This window comes from Lobosporangium transversale, assembly GCF_002105155.1.
Source record: "Lobosporangium transversale strain NRRL 3116 chromosome Unknown BCR41scaffold_2, whole genome shotgun sequence".
Lineage (NCBI taxonomy): Eukaryota > Fungi > Mortierellomycota > Mortierellomycetes > Mortierellales > Mortierellaceae > Lobosporangium > Lobosporangium transversale.
This window is the reverse complement of record NW_019028980.1, coordinates 298,754-321,001: the sequence shown is the minus strand read 5'-3', so window position 1 is coordinate 321,001 and position 22,248 is coordinate 298,754. Positions and strand designations below refer to the sequence as shown.

General features: G+C 41.9%; 8 protein-coding genes across 8 annotated transcripts; 4 read left to right on the top strand and 4 right to left on the bottom strand.

Moving 5' to 3' along the window:
* Positions 1-878: 878 nt before the first annotated feature.
* Positions 879-5,899, bottom strand: BCR41DRAFT_391632 (hypothetical protein; the record flags this gene model as incomplete). The annotated part of the gene is made up of 4 exons (XM_022028379.1): positions 879-3,825; positions 3,963-4,767; positions 4,907-5,016; positions 5,850-5,899. The coding sequence occupies 4 exons, from the start codon at positions 5,897-5,899 to the stop codon at positions 879-881; spliced, it is 3,912 nt and encodes a 1,303-aa protein (XP_021885850.1).
* Positions 5,900-7,782: 1,883 nt separating this feature from the next.
* Positions 7,783-9,669, top strand: BCR41DRAFT_344746 (hypothetical protein). Its single transcript, XM_022022586.1, has one exon. It carries the CDS (start codon positions 7,864-7,866, stop codon positions 9,607-9,609), a length of 1,746 nt encoding a protein of 581 aa, XP_021885849.1. The 5' UTR covers positions 7,783-7,863; the 3' UTR covers positions 9,610-9,669.
* A 29-nt stretch (positions 9,670-9,698) lies between these two features.
* Positions 9,699-11,272, top strand: BCR41DRAFT_344744 (hypothetical protein). The gene is made up of 4 exons (XM_022022585.1): positions 9,699-10,215; positions 10,588-10,638; positions 10,763-10,984; positions 11,082-11,272. Exons 1-4 carry the CDS (start codon positions 9,796-9,798, stop codon positions 11,187-11,189), a joined length of 801 nt encoding a protein of 266 aa, XP_021885848.1. The 5' UTR covers positions 9,699-9,795; the 3' UTR covers positions 11,190-11,272.
* A 1,477-nt stretch (positions 11,273-12,749) lies between these two features.
* Positions 12,750-15,158, bottom strand: BCR41DRAFT_344742 (TLC domain-domain-containing protein). Its single transcript, XM_022022584.1, has 3 exons — positions 13,984-15,158; positions 13,823-13,866; positions 12,750-13,739 (listed from the first exon to the last, which is right to left on the bottom strand). Exons 1-3 carry the CDS (start codon positions 14,894-14,896, stop codon positions 12,996-12,998), a joined length of 1,701 nt encoding a protein of 566 aa, XP_021885847.1. The 5' UTR covers positions 14,897-15,158; the 3' UTR covers positions 12,750-12,995.
* BCR41DRAFT_67843 (hypothetical protein) lies at positions 15,005-15,502 on the top strand. The gene has a single exon (XM_022030976.1). It carries the CDS (start codon positions 15,114-15,116, stop codon positions 15,432-15,434), a length of 321 nt encoding a protein of 106 aa, XP_021885846.1. The 5' UTR covers positions 15,005-15,113; the 3' UTR covers positions 15,435-15,502.
* Positions 15,503-16,419: 917 nt separating this feature from the next.
* On the bottom strand, positions 16,420-17,948 carry BCR41DRAFT_383044 (Nse4 C-terminal-domain-containing protein). The gene is made up of 5 exons (XM_022027409.1): positions 17,793-17,948; positions 17,593-17,673; positions 17,233-17,476; positions 16,663-17,134; positions 16,420-16,559 (listed from the first exon to the last, which is right to left on the bottom strand). The coding sequence occupies exons 1-5, from the start codon at positions 17,941-17,943 to the stop codon at positions 16,470-16,472; spliced, it is 1,038 nt and encodes a 345-aa protein (XP_021885845.1). The 5' UTR covers positions 17,944-17,948; the 3' UTR covers positions 16,420-16,469.
* Positions 17,949-18,061: 113 nt separating this feature from the next.
* Positions 18,062-19,146, top strand: BCR41DRAFT_344739 (hypothetical protein; the record flags this gene model as incomplete). Its single annotated transcript, XM_022022583.1, has 1 exon — positions 18,062-19,146. Exon 1 carries the CDS (start codon positions 18,110-18,112, stop codon positions 19,142-19,144), a length of 1,035 nt encoding a protein of 344 aa, XP_021885844.1. The 5' UTR covers positions 18,062-18,109.
* An 84-nt stretch (positions 19,147-19,230) lies between these two features.
* BCR41DRAFT_330716 (cytochrome P450) lies at positions 19,231-21,238 on the bottom strand (the record flags this gene model as incomplete). The annotated part of the gene is made up of 4 exons (XM_022021763.1): positions 20,913-21,238; positions 20,719-20,792; positions 19,957-20,602; positions 19,231-19,861 (listed from the first exon to the last, which is right to left on the bottom strand). The coding sequence occupies exons 1-4, from the start codon at positions 21,203-21,205 to the stop codon at positions 19,231-19,233; spliced, it is 1,644 nt and encodes a 547-aa protein (XP_021885843.1). The 5' UTR covers positions 21,206-21,238.
* Between the last annotated feature and the right edge of the window lie 1,010 nt (positions 21,239-22,248).

Sequence of the window (22,248 nt, the reverse complement as noted above, 5' to 3'; positions counted from 1 at the left end):
ATTTAGACCTCAAGGTGTCAGGATCGGCCTATGGATATATGGTTGAATTGTCTCTATTTGAACGATCCCCATTATTGGAGAATCTCTCGATATATTGATTAACAGAACGATCCATTCAAGTGGTGGTGGTGAAGAAGATTAAGGACGGTATGCTCCAGAATCTATAGCACTTTCAGATGGGAGGAGTAATGATGCCAAGCGGAGATGTGAGCCTTACATTGGATTTGATTCGATCTATTGGGCGCGGTTGCAATTATGATCGTAAGAGTAGTCAGGACAATGTTACCACAGACACCCTTGACAGCAACCATGTTGTAACAAACGATAGCAGTCTTATAGATACCGAGGAAAGTGGAATCCACTTCGACAGGCCCATTATCGATCTGGTCCAAGCATTGGAGTCGGTTGACGGCCCTGCATAGGTTGTGGATGTTTGAATATAGGTTCTATATCAAGAGTGGATTACGGGGGCCTCAAGCGTGTTGAGCGTAGAACAAGGAGATTGGGTAATGGAGCATTGACCTAAACTAGAGGAACTTTGTCTACCAAGCTTACGCCAGGCAACTGAGCCATTTGTGCAAAGGATAAAAGTATTATCCTCAGACCTAAAGTTTTGATATGATGGATCCGTTCTAAACTTTAGGAGCTGATCGAAAAGATATATTTCTAGACTATTTCATCACGTTATAAAAGCAAATGCGCCGAGGATTTTTATTATTATTAATATTATTGTTATATTCATTATTATCATTACAAACAAAGTAAAATACAATAGGATATTTGAAAAGGAATAAATAAACGTATTGTCATGAGTTATCTATGGCCTGACACATTCTATGCTTAGCCTTTTTTTTTTTTTTTTTTTTTTTTTTTTTTTTTCACATGCGAGCTGCCTTCTCTTCGCCAACGCCTTCGTTCAGGATCAAAGGTTCACTCCTGCGCAAGACTAGCTTGCGGTTGTCAGCTGTGACTATGGTGATCGTCTTGCTCAACATACGGACACCTGACCCTGCCAGGGTTGTTGTACAACTAGAGGTAATGGGACTAGTGAAAAAATTGTTAGTCGGCGATGGTAGCGATGGTGGTGGAGGAGAATAAACTTTGCTTGGAGTTGTAGCAGGATGAATTGGGTTCTCATTAATCATTGTCGTATGGACGATATTGTCTGTTGCGCTGCTGTTGCTGTTGTTGCTGCTGTTGCTATTGTTGTTCTGTGAATACTCTCGAACTAAAGCGCTGTGACTAACAAAGGATGAAATAGTCCCACTTGCTATGGATTGAGGAACCGAGCCTGAGCTTTGCTGAAATTCTTGAGCACAACCCGAACTAGCCCTCGACAGCGACGTGGTCGATGAGATACGGGCTACGGGCAACCCCAGAGTATAAGTGTGCGATGCGGAGGAAATTGAAGATGACACAGTCTCCGTAGATGCAGTCCTGAGCGTACTTGTTGAAAGTGATGCGACCGTTGTGAATGAGTTGCTCGGTGATCCATAGAAGAGCTCCGGTTCAGTATCATGATGAGTAGTTGAACTAGATCCTTCAACAGCGACAGAAGCACGGAACCCATTTGTTGCAACAGACGCACTTCCACTTCGATTTGGACTGACTTCCACGGACGGATTAGCTGTAGATTCAGCACCAGCGGCAGGAGCACCAGACAGAGCTTCAGTCACTTCGTCACTTGCACCTGTAATGTTGCCTACAAGCGTCGGTACCTTGTCCAAACTAGGGAATCGCCAATCAGAAACCATTGGGGGTAAATCAGTGACAGCCATGGAACAAAAGTCTGGGTACTCTTCCTCTAGTGTTTCCTCTGGGAACATCGAAGCAATAGGAGTAGGAGCCGGAGAGGGAACTGAAGGAATAAGCTCAAGTGCACTACTGTCACAGGATTCAATAGTGTCGGGGCGAGGAAAGCCAGGGGACTCAGTGCATTGAACTCCATTATGGCTCGAAAGCAGGCTTGGCGACGACAGTGAAGACTCCATTGTTTGGTAAAAGCCCGTTCTCTGTGGCTGCTTTCCAAATGAAACCGATGGCAATGAATGGAGGCTTAAAGGAGAAGTATCTGTCTTCCTGTTATATGATGCGGACGATGAAGAGGCAAATGATGGCGATGATGATAACTCTTTGGGACTCAACATTTGATCGAGCTTTTGGTACATGTAGACTGGAGATGATGATTCATACGGCCTCATATTAATGTGGAAGACAGATAAAAAGTCTGTTACATCCTCGTCGCTTGCTGAGGAGCCAGAATGGTCTGGTTTCTTGCCTTTGATGTCGACTCCTCTTTGGGAGGTCAAGGTGGAAGCCAACGAGAATGATGATAAATTGCCAGATGGTCCCAAGCCAAAAAATGGTTTCGTCGTAGATGTGTTGTGGCGAAATGAGATTGATCTTGGCCTGGTTATGGCTGTATACGATCCTTTCCTGCGCTTCTTCTTTTCATGACGGCTGCTGCCATTAGCCTTTGCCATAAAAATATCGTGGTGTTTTTGATTCATATGATGATTGGTTATTGACTGCCGATCAGAGCCTTCGCATGAGGATGGCAAGGACGGCGATGATGCCGAGGACGAAAACAACGACAATGGACTTGCGAATTGGCGTGGCGTCCCATACCCTGCCTCATGAGGCCCAAAAAGGGGTGCTTTTTGTGTGGATACAATATGGTTTCGAGAGAATAGGCCATCATTATTTCCTGTAGCAGTATCTTTTCCATTCCGCAGACTAATACATACAGGCTTTGGGGACGCTGCTTGCATAGCCGCGGGTGAGTGGCAAACGGTCGATAACTCTTTATCTTCTCCAGTCTTCGCTATAGGTGGTGCATAAACTGAAGCTGATGGAAGCTCTGGGGTTGCTACCCTTTGAAGTACGCAATGAGGCGTCATTGATTGTTGGTTGAGCAGAGATGCTGTTCTGTCGAGCTCTAAGCCTGCAGGGTTGAAGCCCCTAAAGTCGTTCGGTTGGTGAGTGCCAAACCAAATCTCCGTCTCTGTGTCTTCAGAAGTAGATCTTCCTCCTTCACATCGATTTCTTAAGGACCCAGAACGACTCAGGCCTATAGCAACTCCTGGGGTGGCATCACTGCTCAATGCTGAGCTTGATCCGTTCCTATTCCAGTCAAGAGCTACTATGCCTGCAGGTGGCTTTTCGATATCACTAAAAGTTGAACCGAGAGCAGTATGCGGTGGTATTGTTGAGGTGGGTCCCTCAGACGGCTGTTGCCGACCGCCTGCTAGCGCATCTAGTTGACTGGCCTGCCGTCGCCCTGAGACCCGCAAAACTTGCACAGTATCCTCTGTTTCGCTTTCGTCGTTCTCTGAAGCGTATCGGGTGCTGCTGACTTGTTTGACTTGCACATCCAATGATTTCGCACGAACTTCTGGAATGTCCTTGATCTTTTTGAGAGTAGGGTTTGCTTGAGATGACATAACAATGCGAGGCTCCTTCCTTGCTGATGCTGGTGCTGATGCTGCGCGACCATTACCTTTGGTGTTTTTTTTCGTCTTTTGTTCGTCATGGATGCCTTCTACGCCAGTTGGGTTTGATTTTATATGGGTATAATAGCCGCGCCTATGACCAGCACAAGCATGAATACGCTTTCTTGTTTCTGAATGAATGATTTTTGTATTTTCGAACCTGGTACAACTCTGCATATTCTTTTGAGGACGGATGCGAGTCATCGTAAGCTCGATGACCATGCTAGCCATCCTGAACAGCACTACTGCCACAATCAAGTTTGCCAAGAGCAGCATGAGCACCATAAATGAGGATTGCCCAAGCTGGCCAGCTTGTGAAATTACAATCCGGACACTAAAAATATTCAATTGAAAATGGATGTAGAGTTACAAAGTAGAAAGTATTTTTAGAACCATTGGATCATTGATGTCTAACGTCGATTGCAGTTAGATATTATTAGGTTCTCAAGGAAATAAGGAACAATAATTTACCCTTGTCGAGTGATCTCCACTTTTTCGCCATTCCGGAAATTTCGGATTGTCTCGACGACCTTGTAGTCCTGATCAGAGACCACTTTCGGAAGATATTCATATCTGGTCTGATGAGGACTCCATCCTTTGGCGGAATATTGGATGACCACCATGACAACGACACCCATTTGCCGAACAGCCTCTCCAGAAGAGGCATTAGGAGCGGTGGAGGGTTGGTCCAAGTCTATACCAGAAGCCTTTAGGAGGTCGTCCATGGTCATAATGTCAACAGAGCTAGATGGATGATTGAAAATATTTTTGTCCCGATTGCTGTTTTCATGACTCGATCCTGTGAAGGTTTTTATAATCTCTCCAGTTTGAAAGTGGCGCAAAATACCTGATTTCATGTTTGATGATCGCATCTGTGCTCCTATGGTTTGTCTATGGATGGAATGTTCGATCACCAGTGTGAATCTTTCAATGTCCGCTACCATGGAAGCTGGAAGCAACTGTGTCGAGGTTGCTTCTTTGTGCTGAACACATTCAGGAACTGTCGGCACATTGACATCACAGGCTGACCGCATCAACCCTGTTGTGGTCATCGTCATAGCTGTATGAGGGAAGGATCGATTAGGATGCTGACTAAAAAAAGGGTTACTGTTATACTGGGTGATTTTAGCGTGAGTTGTGATCAATGCGGCATTCGTGTTTGACTCGTATAGAATATCATTTTCATCCCAATACACACATGGTTGTGCGGTATTTCGACAATATAGCGGCGTAGAAACTCCATCTGAAGGTGCTTTCAAAGAGATTCGTATTGCACCTGGGTAAAAAAAAAGCGGAGTAATAAAAAAAACAAACAAACAGGGTGTTAGACAGATTGGCTCGTGTTTTTTGTGTGTAACAACAATGCCAATGACGTACTTTGTACAACCAATGTTAGGTAGCTTTTTTTTTTTTACCATTGATAGTATTTTCAGTTTTAAAGTAACGTTGCTGAAGCACGATGATCGCTGCAATAAAAAGCAGCGTTGTGGTCTGGAACAGCTTATTCAGTCTACCAAGACGAAAACTAGACAGGGATGAAAAATAACAAACAAAAATGTCGCTTTAGAGGATTTTCTATGCTTCTTCGGAATCTGTATGAAAATGAAAATTGAGATTCAATTCTAACTGAGGTAAAGACAACATCGACAACATGATAGAAGTCTAGGGAATATCGCGTACAAGGCGCGCAACATTTTACATTTAAATGAAAATAGTACGCGTCAATCAAGAAATTAACCGCGTCATTTACGCGTATCTGTGTTCCAAAAAAAAAAAAAAAAAAAAAAAAAAGTTGTCCAACCTTCTATTACTATTTTTTTTCACTCTTTGTTCCATTAGAATGCTTTTGATAATCTCCCATGTCCTTCACATTATCATAAGAAACAGTGATTGTGATCAAATGATCATGAGCGTGAATTAAAAATAAACATAGGCATATGTTTGTCTCGTTTTCTTTTTTCCCCCTCCTGCTGCTTTGTCGGTAACGAATGGAACCCTGCATTGGCGATTTCGTAATGAGGAAATAGGAAGGAAAAGATAGAACAAATAATAAACCACTTCCGACTATTATAAAAAGCATTCATGCCTATAATCTGTCTAACAGCTCTCTCTGAATACTTACTCTTGTATGAATGTTTTATGGCTACAACAGGAATTATAAATGAATATAAATGTTAATACAAATATGCTCATTCGTCATTTTTTTTAAAAAAATGGTCAAGAGCTGCAACAAGTAACATGTAAAAGTGATTGTGTTGTAGCAGTTTTCAAGAAAGGAAAGGTGTGGAAAGGACCCTGTCAATTACATGGGGACACAAAAATAGAGCTAATTGAACCTTTTTTTTTTGTCCTGTGTACCTTAAGAATTGATCTGTGGCAGCCATTCCCATGCTTCCTTCATGAGACATCTTGTCGATGGGTGTGAAATGTAATTGAACAAAAAAAAAAAAAATAAAATAAAATAAAGGAGGGTGAGAGAGAGAAGGGTTGAGTGAAACTGAAAAAGAAGGAAGATTGTCGCTCAAACGCTGGTCGTAAAAAAGAGAAAATTTGCACTGGTAGTTTTCAATAAACGAATGTGGTCATAGTAAGTGATCAATGCGAGCGATAAGGGCGATCCTAAGGGTATAAGCAGGAGGTGGTTTACTTGTCAGAATGTCAAAGCATCAAAACGAGAATAGATTCAGAATTTTGACTGAGAGGTCGTCGAATTTAATGAGAATAGCGGATCAGAGAAAGAGAGAGAGCAGGAAACAGGTATTATAGGGAGTCGGAGACGTTGCAATAACTGATTAGGCACATAAAAAAGAAAGGACGTAAGAGATAGAGGATGAAGGAATGTGTCGTAGTGTAGAGGACTAGAGTATAGTGGTGATGCGATAATGATGAGGATAATGTTGTCGTTCAAGAAGAAAAAGAAAAGTGATGCAGGCTGACGGGAAAAGTGAAAGAGAGAGTAGGAGGACAAAGCGGATGACAAGAACTAACAGCAGAAAAGGTTGGTTGAACAAAAAGCCAACAAAATGAGTTGGGATGATCCGGAATGCGGAGGAAGAGGGACTAAAATAAGAGAAGGAAAGGACGATCAAGAAAAGAAGAAAAAAGAAAAATGGCCAAACGGATGCATGGCAAAGCAAGGGCATGCGTATGTGCACATGAACATTCATTGCACAGAAGCGCCCATCCTTCCCCCCACATTCATACAACACAGACACACCAGCCTAAGGATAGGAGTGAAATAATTGGGTATATACTAATACTTTTTTTTATTTGATATCCGGATATGGAGCATTCGATGCATGGATATATACAAATGTCAATTGAAAATGATATATTTTTTGAGCAGGAGCCTGTCTTTTTAATTTTAGCACAGCAAGTAGATCGAGTGTTCTATTATATATATATATCTAAATATATTTCCAATGCCATCATCCACAGAGATAATTTACTTCATTGTGGGACCATGGAACTATCATGTCGGAAAATAGAAATAAAAAAAAAAAGCCGACAGGCTATTATAAAAAAGGGTGAAATCCAGAGAGAGGAAGACCGAGATTGAGCGTTGAAAAGGGCGAAAGCATGTACTGAACAAAGCAGGAGGACAATGTGGCAAAGTGGTTCGGAGTTGATCTTCAAGGGGTCACTCTCATCTGTCAATGTATTGTTTCATTTCTATTCTTTGATGTGGTTGTCAATGGCCTATTGTCATTGCCATTGCTATAGTCGACTATCCGTGAATATATTTGTTGATGTCTCTTCTCTGCTGGTATAAAGCCGTGGTTTTTATCTTTCGCAGCAGATGATCATCTTTACTACTCTTCTGTATTTTTACTTTGCATCTGCATCCATTTGTAACATATGGTATATATACACAGAAAACAGCCGTGCATTTGAAGCAGACTTTCCCGTTCACATTCAAGCGTATGCTTGCGAGCATGACGAAGAGCTACTGTCAAAATGTAAAGTAGGGAAAAGGGGAATAGCTATTGAGATGACAGATACCCCTAGTCTATCTAGTGGTCAATTGAATTCGGGAACAATTCGGCAAGAGCTCGGCATGTCTAAGTCAACCAGAGGACTGAGCACCAGTAACGTGCCCATTTCATGTGAACAATCTACAGAGCTACTTCACTGATTCATGTTTATTGAAAAGAGCCCACTCGCATTGCCAACCTGTGTGCCACGTAGTCAAAACAATGCACCGCCACGCTTACACAAATGCGCCACAGCGCGGTCAAAGACACCATGGAGACCAAACACCCCAACTTTTTTCTTCCTTACTTTTCATTTTGCTCTTCTATCTTCTTGCCTTGTTTCTCATTCCTTTCTTCATTTCCACTTTATTCTTTCATTCTTAACTTCATTTCGTCAGATGAACTCTCTTCCAGTTGAAACCTTTCAATTGGTCTGCTCTTATTGCAGTCTTCATGTGCTCGCCAACCTGCGACTTGTCTCCAGGGAGTTCCGTGACCTTGTTGATGGTTCATTGACAGCCAGGAGGGCATTTGCGACGCCTAGCAACGTGATTGCACCCAGAAGCGAGCATGATCCTACTGCCTGCTATATTCGCATCGCTCTCAACCGCCAACATAGTCCTATCACAGCCATCTTTGACCGATATGATCCACAACATAATTACTTGGAGTTTGTACAATCTGCACCTGCTGCGATTGAGCATTCTGGATTTAGTCCATCCGCGCAGGGAGAAGCAGTAACCCCCAGGGCTCCTAGCCCTTACAATGATTCCACATTAGGACGACTTGATCTTAATCTATGGGAACAGCAACAACAAGAACGAGCAGTAGCCACAGCCACAGCATCTGATGCTCCTGAGGGGCCGAGCCCTGGCTCAGTACAAAGGCCACGGAGCTCCAGCATCGCTCCAGCATCCTTTATCCGGGGCACAGAACAACAGATCCAGAATGAGTTGACGAGCAGTGGCCCTGTCACGCCCTTATCTCAAATAAGACCCATTCGCCATGCTCAAACATCTTCATTTGGTATGTCATCGCCGCCCTCATCTAATCTTATAGGCCCAGGCACTATTTCTGCAGGATTACCAAGAGATGCTGCTAATCAGAGTAGCAGTGAAAACTACATGACAAGGTTTGCTCGGATGGTCCTAGGTACGACAGGAACAGGGCCACAGGCGAGTCAGACAATGCCGGGTATGTCAGCCACACAGCTGATTGAGGAAGCACGTCAATTGATTCATACTGTTGAGTCGGATATTCGCACGTCCAAGAAGCAGTACAAATTTTTATTGACAGAGGGAGTTCATCATGTGGGAGACAATGGCTTCATTATGCGGTATACAATCTCACAGGGAGCTTCTGTACCAAAAAAGCTTCTTTTCACGGTGAATTTCATTCGAGTATCATGGAAATGGGTCTCTTCTGGCGTTCTTACTAATTATACAGCAACAACAACAGACCTTATGACGTTGGAGGATCCTTTTCCAGACCAGAGGCTTGGCAGGATGTATGCGTCACGATATAACCAGCTCTTGCGGGAGATCAAAAAACGAGAGTTGGATCACTATGTTCGCGGAGAACTCGCATTAGATGGATACGATGTAACACTCTTACCACGGGACTTTATTTCCGTGAATTTAGTATCAGCACCAGTTCTGGCGTGGATTACCGGTTGGCATCAAAAAAACCGAAGGGGACACCAGCAGACCGCAAAAGCTGCTCCTAATGAATTAAAGGCAAATGTGGAGGAAGATGGCCATGAAAAAGAGAAAGTGGATGGTGAAAATGATTCAGAGGCCGAATGGGAGGAAGTTACGCCGTACTCCAAGCTTGGCAAAGCGATAGGTGAAGCGACAATAGATAAGGGTATGGAGAAGAGCAAGGAGGATGATGAAGATCGGAATGCGCTCGATAATCTTTTGCAGAGTATGAAGCAACAGCTAGGCTTCTTGAACTCAAGGAATATCTTGGAAGAGATGCTTGCAATGCAGGGTTATCCACGCGAGCTTGTATGGAAGTATGGGATTGTGCGTCGGGAGATGATGGGTAGTGTCCCTGAAGTGGCGCAGGCAAGACAATTGCTCCAGAAGATTATCAACAGTGAGAACAACAGCAATAAGAGAAGTGTTCAACATGCTCCCTAATAAAATGGACCATAATAGATCTCACGTGGAATGAGAATCTGATGGTTGCACAGATTTGACGCCATCTTATCCCATCCCATCCTTCTTGTCTTTTTTCTTCATACTTTCAACTGTCGTATTTACAGCTCATTAGATCTCATTCCTTATTCCATCTCACTTTGTTGCATTTCCCTACATTCAAGAAAAATGGTGACCACTCTAGAGATGTTGGCTGCAACTGTGCCTAACAGTGCTAACCTATCAAAGAACCCTCCCTCCCCTTCTTCAAAATCAACCACAAGTACAACGGGAACAATCGATGATGATAATGAGAGCTCTTCTCAACACATATTCACTGTCGCAGCTCGCTCTTTAAAAGACTGCGCAGATCTACTTTTGTCCATCAAGGATGCGGTTGCTGCAGAAAAAGAGGCTGAGCAGGACGAAGGCAAACACTCAGATGTAAATAGCAAGAAAGAATCATCGATCAAGGCCATTACGCCTTGTAAACGTTCTGAGATTTATACTAAACCATCAGCCTTGGCCTGTCAAGGCACGATTGGAAAGCATGTTCGACACCTCCATGATCACTACCGTATTCTTCTCACTTCTTATCCTCCATGCATGGTAAGCACATTATAAAGTTGGATTGCAATGCTTCTCATTATGCTCTAAAATTAATGCCATGATGAGTGGATGACGCAGTCTAAAGATACATACAAGGAGGAGGAGGGTATCATCAAAACGCTTACTCGTTTACTCGGTAGTGCTGTGCATGGGCCTTCTTTAAAGTGTGGGGGGATCAATGGTGTCACGCGCCTCCAGAAACACAACCACACGACTTGACTTCTACTCCACAACAAATTTGTAAATTTGTACATTTTTACGTACCATCTCCTTACAGCCCGGTCTAGAAAGAGAAGGCTCATGCTCTTTCTACCAGTTGTTCTCGAGTCTAGACAACAGCTGATTGATGTCATTCCTCTCTCTTTAATCTAGGGCTCTGATAAGCATGAATGGTCTGTGGACTATGATCATCGGTCTCGGGAGGTAAAAAGCATGCATTGATCTTATTATGCACTCGATTATATGGCCATCTAACCATGGGGGCCAATACCAACTGCTACTCGGATTTATTTTTTATTTTTTATTTTTTATTTTTCCTTACACACAGATCCCTATGGAAACAGATATCGACGTCGCTATCAGCGAACTTCAAAAGCTGCAACATGCACTCGAGCGGTGTCGGTCACACCCACAAGAAGCATCATCATTGAAGATGACAACAGACTTATCTAGTCCGGTAAAACTTCAGGCTACCATTGATCCTTCACATGCACCTGTTACTTTCGAAACGACATTTGGGCGTGAGCTCTGGTTCTGTAGTCTTCATGCGGTAAATAAGATGCATCCTGGGCTGCAAGAAGAGTGTCATAAATGTAATCATCGAGTAATAACAGCATATGCTCAATATCTTTAATCTCAATAACTAGGTCCATCACTTTGCCATGATCAAAGTCATTTGCAGTGAATTCGGCATAACATCAACAGAGGGATTCGGTGTTGCGCCTTCAACTCTCAAAAACAGGATGAAAGCGTAGCATAATAACCGATTTTTATCCCATTTTTGCTTGACGAAATTTTGAATTAGTTATTTTCTATTCACAGATTAATAAAGGAACTGTGATTTGGAAGTCGCTTTGCCCTTGAATTGTAATTATCTCTGTTTTCCCTTTAATCTTAATTAGAATATATGACGTCCATGAAAGATGGCTAGAAGGGAACCTGCGTTACTACCAGAGTTTGAACATCGGTATACTACACTTAGTTCCATATCTACCTCAAGGTTACGCATTATGATGATCATAGTTCTCTCCAATGGATTAAACAAGTCAACTAAGACCATCTAGTTTTCAGATTTTGCTTTTCATCCCCTGCATCACTTCACGGCGAAGCTCATTCCAATCTGCTCCAGAATAGGTCTTAGAGGAAAAGCAAATTAATCGAAGCTGAATCTTCGAACCCAAAGCTTCATGCTCAAAGATCTGAGCATCCTCAAAAAAAAACTTCATTCCATCCGAGCGATATTGCAGAAGAGGAAGGTTGGAGGGATCATGTCTCAGGCAACAAGAGTTGGATTCGTTTATGGTACTGTTTCTTTTCGGCACTTTAAATAAGAACAAAAATAAAAAAGGATATAGTTGTGTATATGGAGAATGCAGACGAATGAGGTGACATTTAGACCCACCCTTCCGCTAGAACACAGAACAAACTTAGTGAAGAACACATGTGTAACATTCCGCATGGTTTTTATGTATGCCACTATTTCACGATGACATGTAGTCCAACATAAATTGTTAGATGCACGGACATCAAGTCGTATGTTTATAGTCTAAACTTATTGCTTATTCAAGTCATTTCTCTCAGGCGCCACTTGTCTATATGAAGCTCGCAGAGCTTATATCGGTATGTGAATCTCTAAAGATCCAGGATACACCTTGATTTCTACCAGAGGTATTGGTATCATTGCAGATCTGATTGGCCCGATTTCAGCTTGTTGCTTCCCACTGTGCTTGTTTTTGATTTGTAAGGAAGGTCACCGCGTGGTCTTTGCTATCTATGATGTGTCAAATGTCCTTACTTCAGTCCAGCCTTCATTAGTACATTAGTATATTCTTCTTGAGTGATGTCGCATACGTTCTAGTCTGTGCTGTGTCCATTAATCGTCTGGCCACGTGTAATGGTTGAAAGAGATATTCTCGGAGATATTCTACATGTACAAGGTTATACATGTGTATCAAGGGAATAAATAACTGGTCTGATAAGTTTGTTTGTTGTTTGCTGGACTAACTTTAAGTCCAGTGGATCTGAATGCGCGAAATAGATACAGCGTTGGTTTTTCTCGTTCCATAAAACTCATATCTAACCCAGAGTGCCAACATATCCAGAGACATTACATCTCATTATTCCATAGACAACCAACATAAAGATTTGGAAACACAAGAGTGTGGTCGCAGCGCGCTTTTAAATGACACCCACACAAAGCATATCAGGAAGCAAAAAATAAGTTGTACAAAGCATAGAAACATATACAGGGACGAGACTGACTAAGAGCAATGATGATAACGACAATGAACAAGTATTGATGAAAGATCAATGAATTATTTTCGTACGACCCAAAGGCGTCATATGATCCAACGTCTTTGATCCAACCAACGTTTATTGAGTTTGCCTCAATTTTTCTTCTGTAGTACTGAGGTAATAATAATGGAAGTGGAGACGATAATGTTACAAATGGGGAAATAAAATAAAAAAAGGGGGGAGAAAATAGAAGATTGTAAAGTAATATTCTGATAGACAGAAGGGGTTTTTTCCTGACATGAACAGAATGTCTGCCTCAAAAAGGCTTATGTCGAAATGGCATTGTTTGACTGGGGAGCGGGTACATCAAAGAAATGTTTCTCTCTTGCCTCCTGGATAAGAGCTTGCTCCTCAGGCGATGTTACTTTTTCATCAAACTCATACTCATCTTCATCTTCAACTTCACTTCGAACATCCTCACTATTCTCACCCCTGAGTACCTTCATAACCACACGAATGATCATAGCCAGCCAGAACATCAAGACCGTATAAAGAGAGCAAAGCAAGACTTGAAATCCCTGAAGAATTCGAGGTGTAAAGTACATCCCCTTGGAGGGATCCCAGATCATGGTCGCATACTTGGGAGCCTCCACAAAACAAGACCAGATGATGACACCATAACAATAATGGCGAGTCAGGACCCAGGTAAAGACAAAAAATACAAAGCCAATGTCTGCTAATTGATCCTTATGCATGTATTTGAGCATCTTGCAGGCTGCAAGTACAATGTCTGAAAAATCCATCGAACAAAGGACTGCATGTCCAACTGAGGTGAGATTGAACGAGTATGAAAACCCGATCAAGAGACAGGTGATAATGTGGTGAATCATATACTCGAGGAAATCTTTGCGTCGCTTCTCAATACCGAGGATAGCAAGTAGAAGCTGTTGGAGCCAGAAAGCGAACTGTATCAGGTAATACCATTTCATAGTTGCATCCAAATGAGTCTTGGGATAGTCACGCCAGTAATACGTTGTGTCGGTCAAGTATTGGGAGTGATACAACAGGTACTATTATTTGTAAGAGCAAAAATAGCTATCAGACATGTTCCTGCATATTTTTTTTTTCCATTTTCGATCTCTTTCATACTTACAATGCCGAACGTCCACATGCAGCCGTCATAAAGAACCAGCCACCCTAAGAAATCGATAGAAATTGAGGGAGGTTTTTATAATCTTAATATTGAAAAACGGAGCACGTATTTCTTTCTTTTTTTTTTTTTTTTTTTTTTTTTTTTCTTCCTTCTTCTATTACCTTGTTCCGCAAAACGCAATAGTTTGCCTTCACGGGCATAAATTTGTTGCATATTCTGAACCTTATTATTCAGGACGGTTTCAGTGACGGTTCCTTTTGTCCCAAGCTTTTTCTCAGTATTGGCAGTTTGCGTTGTTTTCCTGACATTCTTTTTATTCCTGTCCCCGACTCCAAAATGCCGTCCGAGTGGGATAAAGACAAAAGTCATGGCTGCCTCACGCAATGCTGTCCAGATCATCACCCACACAGCCACCATATACAGATCATTCCATCCTTTTCCATAGAGAACCTGCTTTTCTCCAGTGAGCCCATCGACAATGATTTCCTGGTACTGTAGTGCCATAGCAAGCGAAGACCATGCTTCGTTAGGGTTATATGCCCCTGGCTTCATTGCCCACTTTTTGACTATGGCAGGACCTCCTAATGTGGCTCTTGTCCAGGACAGAGGCATGCGTTGCCAAAGGGGGGGCGGAATAAAGGCTGTAAGGCTTGCAATCCAGTCGACCTTGTGGCCATTGCGAATTTCGTTGGAGATAATGAGCGCATGAGCGGCAAGGACAGCGGCAATTATGGAGCAAGAAAGTACTAGCTGATGCTGTATCAGAAACGAAGACCAGCTCTGCTCAACGGTCCTTTGAACAGGAACAAGAATCCCATCGGCATTGTACCGGTATAGGGGTTGATCTGTTGCAGTGGTCCGCTGAAGACTCTCTGGTGGGGAGGGTGATCGGCCTTTGGTGGGATCGTGATGGTGATGTCTTCTGTGATCGTAGTGGTAGGGTTGTCCAGTCTGACTATCGATACTAGCTTTGCGGCGAAGCGAGTTGGATCGTTCGTGAGCAGAGGAGCGTGGTCTTAGAGTGGAAGAGGAGTCGTCTGTAATGATAGGACCATTGTTAATTGTAGAGGCCATGGTGGTTGAGGATATTTAGAAGCAGAGTCAATATCGAGAGCAAAGGAAGGAGCAATATGCCTGCTGATAGTGTCCTTCATGCGCAGTGAGACAGAGTGATTGAGTCTTGTCGGTCCTGTTAGTCCAGACGATCCTTAGTCCTTTATAAACTGAGTGAAGTTGACTAGCTTTAAAGCAAGGAGGAGAAAGAGCGAGAAAGAGTGAAAGGGTGAGAAGGATGGAAAGAAAGGGGGAAAGTGAAAACGGAGGGAGGAAGAGTGAGAGAGAAAATTGGTGGGAGAAAGATCAGACAAAAATAGCTCTTTTTTTTTATCCCAGCGAGCGAGACATGTATTCTGGGCATGTACAGTACAGATCTGAAGACAAAAAAGTCTCGAGTTCTATAGCCATAATTACTCTTATCTCATGTCATCATGGAGAAAGTGAAGCAATCTTCCATGTGTGTCTTTGTGTCAACAACAATGATCCCTTTAATGTTTGTTCTTCCATCTTTTGGTTTATATGCCTAATTGAGATAAAGTGGTGGCTAGGGTTATAATGTTACTGTAGGTGTACTTCTTTTTTTCCTGATACCATTGTGGGTCTGATCCATTGCTGCTATCGCGCATCTCCTTCATTTTATATCCGAGGTAGCCTTCACTCCTCTTGATACATCTTCTTTTAAATATATATATTTATTTATTCCGAACTGGTTCAAAACCAACTAACCAAAATGCCTGATGCCACCTGTCAATTGCTGTTTGTTTAATCTCAGCTCTATGCTTTCCCCAAGAGTATGAGCGTATAAATCGCAAGAATGAATAGAGGATGGAACTGGTTGGGAGTATTTGGCATAAAAAGTAAAAGAAAGTTGTTGAATAAAAAAAAAAAAAAAAAAAAAAAAACGATTCATATTGATTTGACCTGGCAATCACGAGCGCACCAGGGACAGTTCAGTTCATTTTGTCGTGAACCCATGTACTTTGTTATTCAAAGGCGGCGATTGAATTGATATGTATAATAACTGGCTGGTTTTTACACATTAACTGTCTCTAATATATTTGAAAAATATTTGGATGTCACCAAATGAACCGGGCAATATTAAAATGTAAAAAAAAAAAAAAAAAAAAAAAAAGAGTGCGCAGTAGTAAAGGAGTAGTAATAAAGGAGTTTGTATCGGAAAAAAAGACACGGCATGATTTTCCGCCGTCCATTGATCGCGCTCCGAGCATAATGTTTATTTATATATATATATATATATATATATATATATATATATATATATTTATGTATACTTGGTCAGTGATTCATATATTTTTTGAATAATCTTGATTGAATTGGGAGTCAATTATATTCCTTGGCACCAGTTCGTCACAAATGTCAAAATCAGCGTTTTTTCAATAGAAAATATATGAATCACTGACCAAACGAGTTGCAGGATATATACATAGATGTCAACAACAAGCCTCGTCTTTTTGTTCATTGTCACACAATTTTTTTTTTGTTCATCATTTGAATTTGACAACTAAAGCCTTTTATGCTTTCTTTGCCATTATATTACAGTTGCTTTAAAATACATCCCATGTTTTCTAACTTAACCATACCATTTGCCCTTCTCGACATGATCCTTGACACGACGCGTAGGAATCATGGTTCTCCGGATATCGTATACATCAATGAGTTGCTAATTATCAAGGATGTAAATCAAAAATGATCATTAGCATTATCACCCTTTATGTTGGCTTGTCCAAAAATAAAATATGGTATCAGAATAAAAGAAAACTTACTCTCCACATAGCCATATCAATGTCCATAACCATTTGCTTCTTGAGCAATCCACCCTGATAATCTTCTGCTGTGGGCATCTCTGTCAGCTCAACCATGGGTTGGATGTTGGCACCTTCCTTCGGCTCCGGAATCTCATCGTCTTCACCATATTGACCACGGTTAGGATCATCCATGTCCTCCTCTGTGATGCTCACTTTACCATCACGTACCAAAAAGGACAGATAGAATATATTTTCGACAGTCTGGCCAAATGATTCAGGGTTGATGACTAGTTCAAACAGATTAATCTTATCAGTACAATTCTCCAGAATCTCTGCAATCTGCATCACATTCTTCGTGGTCTCGTTCTCCTGTCGCGCAATATCTTCTTCTCGCAGCTCCTGAGGTTTCCTCATCGCGTTTGGATCTCTAACAATCTTTTGTCTGTGAATGGGCGCCCTTGATTTGTGTTCTACAGACATTGGTCCCAACCTAGGAAGTTTTATTACAAATAAAGTCAGCGACAAATAGTAAAGCGTGATGTATATTTAAATAAAAAGATCGAATTCAGGTTGATTGCGGTCACATACATGAAATCCATGGTAGGCGCTCTCCGCGTCCATTTGACGGCCATACGTCCAATCTTGGCCCAATCCATACCAATATGCTCGCTATCAATGTCATGGCCACCCATCTGATTGACTAGTCGCGTGAGATATTCCGTTTCATCGAATCCTCCTTGTCCCATCCGCAGATGTTTAGCTTTTTGCATACCCAAGTCAGCTGTAGTGACCAGCAGTTTTGCATCCAGTGTCGCCTCATGGGTTCCAAATACTACCCATAAACAAAACAAAGTCCAAGTTATAAAGACGAAGAAGAAGAAAGATGCAATATATCCCGTATATTCTATAAATAAGAACTGTGATAAGACAAGACTTATGATTCTTTACCATGCTTGTACAACCTATTTGCTTGATCTACATTCGCCAGAAGCCCATTATTCGTCGGGTCCATAAGCTCCTTCCGATGCTCTATAATATTGGGAAAATAGGTACGCTGGAGTAAATCATCCTGCCAATATTGTATGTGTCGCCGACTGAACTCAAGGGACAAGAAAAAAAGACTGGATATTTGAAAACCTATGTTTTACCTTCGGTGTCCGAGATGAGCTTCCGGTATTTTTGACGAATCTCTCTCTTTTCATTCTTTATTCGCTCCTTCTCTTGTTCTCTTACTAAATCGTCCTGCTCCATGTAATCATCTTGATTCATGTCTTGCTCCATTTCGTATGACATGATCATTTATTTGGAGACGATAAAAAAAGAAAAAAAAAAAGCGTGGCTCTTGTTCTGTTTTCAGCGATCTCTGTCCCAATTTTTAATTTACGGTCACACTCATTGTAATTGTATTTGTGTACTACAAATATCACACATCCATTCTTTTTACTTCATCCATTCACACCTATTCATGAACTCTCTTCCAACAGAACTACTCCTCCGCATTATCCAAGTCATTCTTCCGGAACAGCCCACATTAGCTGCATGTAATCGTATCAACCGACAGTGGCATCAACTCACCCGCCGTCTACTCTATGCAGAACCCAAGTTTCACCGCCTTCAAACATTGAATGCTTTTATTCGAACTGTCAACACTCAAGAGATATTGGATCAATACCCACACCTGTCCTCAGATGCGCAGTGCAGCTATTTTGATACGCAACATAATAATTATGTTAACCATGTTCGGGCAGCAATAGACACATTCGGCAATGGTGATCACAGCAATAATAGTACTGGTGATAGTGTCAGCATCTTTTTGGGACGAAAAGTTTATTCTAAACAAATTTTATCGTTAATGCCGCCAGTACCATCAAAATTGGCCGATATCACAGAAAATCAGGAACGGATACCCCCAGGAGCCCTTGTCGAAACAATCGATCTCTCCATGTTGCCGCATCGGTGGGATACAGTTCATGCGGAAACGATTCAATCTCTTGTTACTGGTTGCCCATTAGTCTCAACCCTCAACCTCAGCGATTGTAAACGCTTACGTGATAATGCAATCGATTTAATCACTCTCCGCCTTGCAGGCCGGCGATTAAGGTCATTAGTTTTATCGGGTTGCAACAAAATCACTGATAGAGCTATTGGATATCTCTCCATATATGCGACTGTACTCGAAAATCTAGAGGTTTCAAAATGTGATAGGCTTACAGACCGGTCTCTGCGCAATCTTGCTAAAGCAGCCAAATGCACTACTCCCGTTTCAGATACGAGTGAAGTATCCACATATTATGGGACTGGAAAGACAATCAAGAGCCTGGATCTATCGTTCTGTCCCCTGATTACGGAAAACGGGATCATGCACTTGCGTTGCCGTGCACCTCAGTTGACCTCATTAAATTTGGAAGGTTGTTATGGGATCTTGTCGGTTGACGATCTTGGTCAGAATGAATGGGAAGACACCGACGATCCTGATCTGGAATATGATCATTCAGATTGAGCAATTACTGCTTTTTTTTTTTTTTTTTTTTTTTTTTTTGTAAATATAATATAAAATAAAAGACTACGTACTATGGAACTATGAAACTACAAGACTATATTTTGTCTTTTAGTCACAATCGTCATTAAAGGGTCTTTCATGGGCAATGTAACGGATCCTTTGACTTGGGGTGTAGGATGGTTAGGGACTAGCTGGAAATGGAACCTCTGCAGCAAGATGCATGTAGTCGCCATGGCTTCGAGAATAGCAAACGTTTGTCCAAGGCACAGACGAGGACCGGCATTGAATGTAATGAATTTATACGGATTCTCGGGTTTGAACTTGCCGAATGGAGATCCACCCTGTTCATCAGGCACAAGCCATCGTTCCGGCACAAAAAGGCCCGCATCCACACCCCAAACTGACTTATTGCGACCCAAGCACCAGTTGGAATAACCAATCAAATCTCCTTTTTTGACGCGCGTGCCATCGGGAAGGACATCGTCTGCAACAGCCTGTTTGAAGTTTTTGGGGACAGGAGGGTGGAGACGAAGAGTTTCGTGAAAAACGGCTTTGGTATACGGCATCTCGTTCATGAGAACCTCATACTTGATTGCATCCTCTGAGCCCTTGAGGACTGTGTCAATCTCTTGAACAATATTCTTCATGATCCGCGGGTTCGCCATCAAGCTGTAGAATTGCCAAGTCAGAGCCACTGCTGTGGTATCACGACCGGCCCTACGCGATATAAATATTAATGTATATATATAAAAATTAGTATGACGGACAAACGATATAATCTCGTTCGATTTTAAAACGCAGTTGTTACTTACACCATAAAGTTCACAAATACATCACGTAGGTCTCGGTCTGTAAGTGTTGTACCGTCATCCCTTTTATGATTAATAAAATAATCCAAAAGATCTTGTGGTCGACTCGATTTCTGTTCAGGTGTCTCAGAGTGTCGGCTTGAAATGGCAAGGAAAGCATACTTATCCAATGTAGCGATTGCGCCCTGATGTCGCCTCCGGTTTCCAGGGAATTTCTCAGTTATGAACCAGAGTGGATTAGCTAGCCTGGCATCTGCTGCAGCCGTTAAGTAGTCAAATGCCTCTGCAAACTCGTTGGGGCCTGAAGATGTCAGTGATTTGAAGTCGATACCAAAGGTCAATTTCGCAAACGCATCCAAAGTCAATTTAAAGAAATTGGCCTGAAGGTCGATGGGAATGACTTCTTTTGGTGATTCGCTGGCTTCACTGGAGAGGCAGCATTGGGTTTCAATAACCTGACAGAGATCATGGGCGCTGGTTCTAAAGGCACCCTCAACTAGACTTCGGTAAAGTTTTGTCGTAAAAATGTTGGAAGCTGTCTTCCTATGAAGCCTCCATTCATCCCCATCAGTGACAAAGATGCCGTTACCGAGGACATCGGACAGAAGCCACCGGAAGATGTTACCTTTGACATAGTTATCAAAGTTAGCTATTGGAAAAAAAAAATGAAGCCGAAGATGAATAAAAAAATGAAAACATGAAATCAGTGAACCAATGTCATAACAAAAAAAGCAAAAAGTAATTAAAAAAAATCAAGGTGCTTACTTTTGAGGATATGTTCCATAAGTTCTGGCCGGTTGATAATGATAATTTGACCAAAGAACGGTAGCGTAATAGCGCTGTGTGAGGTATCAAATATTGAGAAGTATTGTGAGAGTATACATGTTAATCATCTTGAAGTATACGCTTAAAACGTATATCCATCATCGAAAGTAGGGAAAAGAGAGTAAAGACATTACATGACATCGCCGTGCTTAGCAGTATAATTGTAGGCGTACGACAGGTGATCATGGCGTTGGTTGATGACAGTAGGGAGGTTACCGATTAACGGATAGCCGCGCACAGCTTTCTTAGAAGCTTTGAGGTCTGGTCGTTGTGTGGTTAGAAATGCTCTATCGGGATACTTAAGTGTGGCTGCGACTACAAAGCCCAATGTGGCCAAGACCACATACTCAAGGGAGCTACGTTTGCGTTTGATAAGGTACTTCTCGAGGCGCTTTTTGAGGCCTATCCAAGCAATTACCGTAGCCATGGCTGTAAAACGGGGGATTTTTTTTTTTTTTTTAGCAAATAGAGACTGTAAGGTGACAATAGGATAATTTGGAAGAAAGAAACGCGGGTGTGGGCTTGAAGGAAAATGTGGAGAGGAGTAAAGGGGTTTATATATTAATACAAGGAAGGCGAGGCGAACGCAGAACGTAAACATCAATAAAGCCAAAAAAAATTAAAAAAAAACCCCCCTCTCTTCTCATAATGTTTTAGGGGGGTTTTACACGCGTTCTACACATCCAACGAAAGCCTACACGGTGGTCAAAGGCCGGACATTCATTCATGTCTTCGTTGTCGCCATGTCCTCTCGGATCCCCCCTTCTTTCCCTATGAGCCAATAGCTGTTTTTGCCCACAGTCTTAAGCCAATTATCAATAGACTTGAAGTCTTAGTTCAATACTGGACTATGTGGTTTCGCTTCCATGAGTGGATGCTTACGATGTTTACTACTTCCCATTGGTGTAAACATCGGGTCGCTTGACAAGCTGTAGACTGCAAGCACTGCTGATCATTCATAAACAAACCAAAAAATCGAAAATTCATGCCTTCAAGGAGGCTCCGGGCCGACCGAACTAGTTTACATCTTTGGATCTTTTTTGTCTGTTCACCTGTCTATCTTTCCTTATCATCTCGCAAAAAACTGGATAAGAGGAGATTTGTTGTAGTTCACATGCAAAGGATGGTCCAAGTGATCAAGGGGAAACAACGAGCATAACACATGAACAATAATACCATAAATGTGTAGAGGACGCGACGCACTGAGAAAGCACTGCATTCCAGTAAAGAAGTTGTAAGGACATGTATGCAGCTGAAGCTTACACAGAACACCCAAATTCTTCAAAAAGAAAATATTTTATTTTATTTTTAAAGCACAACAAAAGATACTTTTCTTCCCACGGTCTAATCTCACATTGTTGGATGGGACACAGGAACACTTCAATTAAACAACGATAACACCTATAGCTTTCAAAGGTTATTGAATGCCTCTGTTGCTACAAATATACATAAAGGTATTTGCGATCAAGG

Bases quoted from the DNA above. Each gene is read 5' to 3' on its own strand.
- BCR41DRAFT_344746 (XM_022022586.1), top strand. From the start codon at position 7,864: ATGAACTCTCTTCCAGTTGAAACCTTTCAATTGGTCTGCTCTTATTGC.
- BCR41DRAFT_344744 (XM_022022585.1), top strand. From the start codon at position 9,796: ATGGTGACCACTCTAGAGATGTTGGCTGCAACTGTGCCTAACAGTGCT. The intron at 10,216-10,587 runs GTAAGCACATTA...TCTTTAATCTAG, and splicing joins CTTCTTATCCTCCATGCATG to GGCTCTGATAAGCATGAATG. The intron at 10,985-11,081 runs GTAAATAAGATG...CTCAATAACTAG, and splicing joins GGTTCTGTAGTCTTCATGCG to GTCCATCACTTTGCCATGAT.
- BCR41DRAFT_344742 (XM_022022584.1), bottom strand. From the start codon at position 14,896: ATGGCCTCTACAATTAACAATGGTCCTATCATTACAGACGACTCCTCT. The intron at 13,867-13,983 runs GTAATAGAAGAA...TCGATTTCTTAG, and splicing joins ATTGCGTTTTGCGGAACAAG to GGTGGCTGGTTCTTTATGAC. The intron at 13,740-13,822 runs GTAAGTATGAAA...TACAAATAATAG, and splicing joins GCATGTGGACGTTCGGCATT to TACCTGTTGTATCACTCCCA.
- BCR41DRAFT_67843 (XM_022030976.1), top strand. From the start codon at position 15,114: ATGGAAAGAAAGGGGGAAAGTGAAAACGGAGGGAGGAAGAGTGAGAGA.
- BCR41DRAFT_383044 (XM_022027409.1), bottom strand. From the start codon at position 17,943: ATGATCATGTCATACGAAATGGAGCAAGACATGAATCAAGATGATTAC. The intron at 17,135-17,232 runs GTATGTGACCGC...AAAACTTCCTAG, and splicing joins GCGCCTACCATGGATTTCAT to GTTGGGACCAATGTCTGTAG. The intron at 16,560-16,662 runs GTAAGTTTTCTT...CTTGATAATTAG, and splicing joins TTGATATGGCTATGTGGAGA to CAACTCATTGATGTATACGA.